We start from the raw sequence: 4722 nt of genomic DNA, 5'->3' as shown, positions 1-4722 counted from the left end.
ATTGTGGACTATTGTTTATACACCTCAATTATATCCAAAAGAATGGAACAAATATGTTGGACTTTTATTTATATCTTATCTTAACTAATGTAATGTATGTTATGTGTGAACATTTATTCTGCTTAAAAGTCTATGAGAAGTTCAGAAATACCTGGGAAGGGGAGGGGGATAGGGTTTTTCTAGTTGTGTGTGTAAGCTGTTTTGCAGACAGAGCAGTTTCTCATGATAAACAGATGAAAATTCCTTACTTGCTTTGGAAAGGACAGGAATAACCAACTTATTAACTCCACTACCAACCGTCTATGTCAACAGTTTAAAGTGCTGAAATGTATTAAAAGTGTAAGCCAGCTGTCCTGTATGTGACCTGTACCGTGACCCTTTCCACTTAGGGGCAGCTGGTTAGTGTCTAACTAGGGTATCTCCTTAATAAAAGGAGAGAGCGAACAAAGAAATTCAGAGCGCTCGGAGGAGGTTGGGCTGTTCAGTCCACTGTGGACTGGAGGCTTGGTCCTCTCTGTCGTTCTCCTCGGTATTCCACCGGAGTTAAATATATGGACGGTAAAAACTTCTAACAAAAATGGACTCTGATCCCAGACTTAAGTCTAAGTCAAAGCATTGAAACTATAAAAAAAAAATGTCATGTCTCGTCCAGGCTTTGGACTAAATTGGACTCTAGGTGGCGTTATGCGTTGTTTCAGCGGACCGGTTGACCTTTTCCGTCACATACAAACAACTGTCATGCGCATTTTCGAAAAACAGCAGCAACATGTACATGAAGATGTCTGATTGTATTGGATTAAAGCCAACTATTCGTTTTTTTCGTTTGCATGTAAACCCACTGACTGAGGGCCGCATTTTGAAACTTATACGGAGCAAAGGGCCACAAACAACCCGACAATGAAGTGAACCATTTAAAATTTTGCATTTGACATAGTTTTGATGCCTCTACCTTTAATAAGACTTGGAACATTAATATTACGTTGGTATAACATAAACATGTTTACATTTTTTACATTTTACAGTAAAAGTAATACTTTTTGTTGTTTGGGTCAACTTAGCAGGAAGCCTGAGGGCCAACAAAAAAGTCTGAGGGCCGCATTTGGACAAAGTTTGGACACCCTTGCTTTATGTAATTTTATTTCATATCAATACATCAAATTGAGTATTGTTTTGATACTAGTTTTAAAATCGATCAGTATCTGATGTTTGATATTCTGACATCCCTATTTCACATCTGAACTTCTAAAATTCTTTCTTTGTTTTGTACATTATGTCTACCTTGTATATTGTTCATAATTGTTAATACACAAATAAAAGGTGAGTCAATCATTACTCATTATTGTGTTTCTCTTTTGAAATGGAGATCGTCGGCCTTGATGGAATAGAATCTACACTGCTGGAAGATTTCTTATCAATATAATGTAAAGTTTAATACAGAGCATTCTAAAAAGTTCTCAATAAAGTTTTACCTGAGTAAATTCACTGGAGACAGAATGAAAAACATTGGTGTTTTTCCCATAAGGCACATCCAAGACTGTATTTAGATAAGAGAGGAGGCGTTACAGTCAGTGGGACATTTGGACTCTCTTAATGTCTCTTCATCTCAAATAACGTCCTCACATGCAATTTCTTTGTCTCTTGTATATTTTCATGAGTTATTTATTATTTTACTGAATTCCTTTTAGTCATTGTTTTATTTTGGATCAGAACTCATTTAGTTTTGGTTGAGAGCCGGCGTTCATGTTGTAGTTATCTGTGTTTTGTTCGTGTGAATGTGTTTTCTCCCTTTTGTGCCCGTTCAGAATCCGCTCTGCTTTTCCTTCATGTAAACACTGCTGTCATTTCTCTGACTTACAAAGATACTCTCTTTTCATATTTGCATTGTTCAGGTGAAGTGTTGGATTTTAACATAACATTACGGTTTCATTTGAACTTTGTTTTGTGTGTAATATGTGTGAATGAATCATTAGTTTGAAGAAACATGTCTGTCAAAAGAAGGTCGATGTTGAACTCCAGTCACAGTTCCCATTTCACTCTGGGAGCCTACGTTGACCTTGGGCTTTTAAAATGGCTGTATTTTCTCATCGTATTGTCAGTCTATGTTCTGATATTACTGTCTAATCTGCTCCTCATCATTGTCATATGTTTGAACAGGACTCTGCATGAACCCATGTACATTTTTCTCTGTAGTTTGTTCATGAATGAGCTTTTAGGCAGCACTGGGTTGTTTCCCATGCTTTTATTTCAGATTACTCAGGATGTCCACACCATTAGGACCTATTTTTGCTTCATACAAATCTTCTTCATCCACTTTTATATCACAATAGAGTTTGTGATTCAAACTGTTCTTTCATATGACAGATATTTGGCCATATGCTTCCCTCTGCAGTACAGCACACGGATGAACACCAACAAACTGATATTTCTGACCGCTTTCACCTGGATCTACGCTTTTGCCATTATACTTGTATTGGTTTTACTATCGTCGCCTTTACAACTCTGTGAACACAGCATCTCTAAAGTCTACTGCATTAACTACTCTGTTGTCAAACTTTCCTGCTCTGATACTTCAATCAACAACATTTATGGACTCTTTATAACTTTCGTCACATTCTTTGGGCCTTTGATTTTCATCGCATGCACATATATCCGTATTTTCAGGGAGTGTTTCAGAGGATCTAAGCAAACGCGACAGAAAGCTCTGAGCACATGTGGGCCTCATCTGGCTTCCATCATCAATTTCTCTTTTGGATCGTTGTTTGAAGTCTTGCAGAGCAGGTTCGACCTAAGGAACGTGCACAGTGTGATCCAAGTGGTCTTATCACTGTATTTTCTGGCAGTTCAGCCGCTGTTCAACCCTTTAATATACGGATTCAAACTCACCAAAGTCCGAGAGCTGAGTAAGAGTCTGCTACGTTCTGTTGTCAGTCACTAATGAGATGCTGAACCAATAAAATTAAATAAAACCATATAAATGTGAGACAGAATTTGCACTTTATTTCATCAATGCACTTTACAGCACTTGATACATTTTCACATGATGTTGACTATAAAAATTATTACATTTTATTTATTTATTACAACTTCATAGAACTTGAGAGAAAGCCCTAAAATGTTATTCCACACTAAAAACACTGAAATATTTGTGGTTCCCAGGTAAATGGGTTAGATTTTAGAGGGTGCCCTATAATTTCTTGATCTTTTTGTTTTAAAGAAATTATAAATATGAATAGCTATTATAAGTTGAACACTTTACGAACACGAGCAGAGAGGAGAAAATAGGATTTGTAGACCTTTAGCTTGCATGTGTCTGCCGGGCTGCGGTCAATTCCATTATCTGACTTTTTTACCTTTATTATTCACATTGGAAGACTCGATGTTTGTACATGGGAGCAGACATATAATGAGCTTGGACACCTAAGAAGAATAAAGGTGGTGCCTTTGTTCTTCTTAGGTGTCCAAGATCATTATATGTCTGCTCCTAAGCTATCAGGGCCTACATCAGTGGCTCCCGGGTCCTCTCGCTCCAGCACAAACGCCGGCAGCTCTGACTCAGGCTCAGCTCTCGGGGAATCCAGAAGCAAGATAGACCCAGTGATTTTGCCGGCTTTGCCGATATCCTATAGTAGCATATAGCTTTCCTTTAATGCATGCCCTTTTTGATTTGAAAAAAGTTGTTATATCATTGCTCATCGTTTTATGTTGCATCGAATCACCAAAGCTAGTTCCTTTTTTTGTGAATTTTGTTCATTGACAATGGGAATAAACTTTTTCTGATTCTGATTCAGATTACAAAGGCAATAGAAGCAGAACTGGTCAAAATGCGTAATTTCAAATCCAAAAATGGCAAACTGGACACCTGGGCCACAGCAGCAGAGAATGAAATCTCTGGTTTGAAGGACACTCTCTCTATATTACAAGCAAAAGTGGCACAACTGACAAACCAGGTTCACTAGTCTGAGTTCTACAGCTGCCTCCATGTGTGAGCCTCCAGATTTCTAAAGTTTGTGCTGAACAGTCTTTTAGCACCATTCACTCACATAGTTAACATGTTGCTTCAATCTGGAACATTCCCAATGTCTTTGAAAACTGCAGTCATAAAGCCTCTCCTAAAGAAGAGCAGTCTTGATGCTGCAGTCCTAAGTCTAATCTGACATTTTGGGCCAAAGTCATTGAAAAGTTCAAAGTTGTTTACCAATAATAAACAACTCATTTGATGTTTTTCAGTCAGGTTTTAGACCTCATCACAGCACTGAGACTGCTGTTGTCAAGGTGACTGAGACTGCTGTTGTCAAGGTGACAAATGACATCCGCCTGAACACTGACACGGGCAAAGCCTCAGTCTTAATTCTGTTAGACCTCAGTGCTGCTTTTGACACTGTCCATCATGGGACCCTCTTACAGAGACTAGAGGACTGGGTGGGCATCACTGGCACTGTCCTAAACTGGATAAGGTCCTATCTGAAAGACAGGAAGTAGTTTGTGTCTCAGACCACATGCCCCAGGACCCCTTCTGTTCAACCTCTACATGCTGCCGTTAGGTTGGTTGAAAAGCAGTGAAAATGTGTCCTATCACAATTATGCAGACAAGTCAGATTTATGTTTCACTGACGGCAGGTGAATATGGACCAGTGGAGTCACAGTGGGATCAAGAGAAAGTCTTTGCAGTCACCTCCAGAGTTTCGCTCTAAAACCTGTTGGAGTTCAACCCAGTGAACGAGA

General features: G+C 38.8%; 1 protein-coding gene across 1 annotated transcript; it reads left to right on the top strand.

The window, feature by feature from the left end:
* The first annotated feature begins 2002 nt into the window (after positions 1-2002).
* LOC140370212 (olfactory receptor 52J3-like) lies at positions 2003-2935 on the top strand. Its single transcript, XM_072457264.1, has one exon. The coding sequence runs from the start codon at positions 2003-2005 to the stop codon at positions 2933-2935; it is 933 nt and encodes a 310-aa protein (XP_072313365.1).
* Positions 2936-4722: the final 1787 nt, after the last annotated feature.

This window comes from Eucyclogobius newberryi, unplaced genomic scaffold, assembly GCF_026437365.1.
Source record: "Eucyclogobius newberryi isolate DKJ021-1_F unplaced genomic scaffold, fEucNew1.0.hap1 SCAF_10, whole genome shotgun sequence".
NCBI classification, from domain to species: domain Eukaryota; kingdom Metazoa; phylum Chordata; class Actinopteri; order Gobiiformes; family Gobiidae; genus Eucyclogobius; species Eucyclogobius newberryi.
Note: the sequence above shows the minus strand (reverse complement) of the source record. Positions and strands in the feature narration are given on the sequence as shown.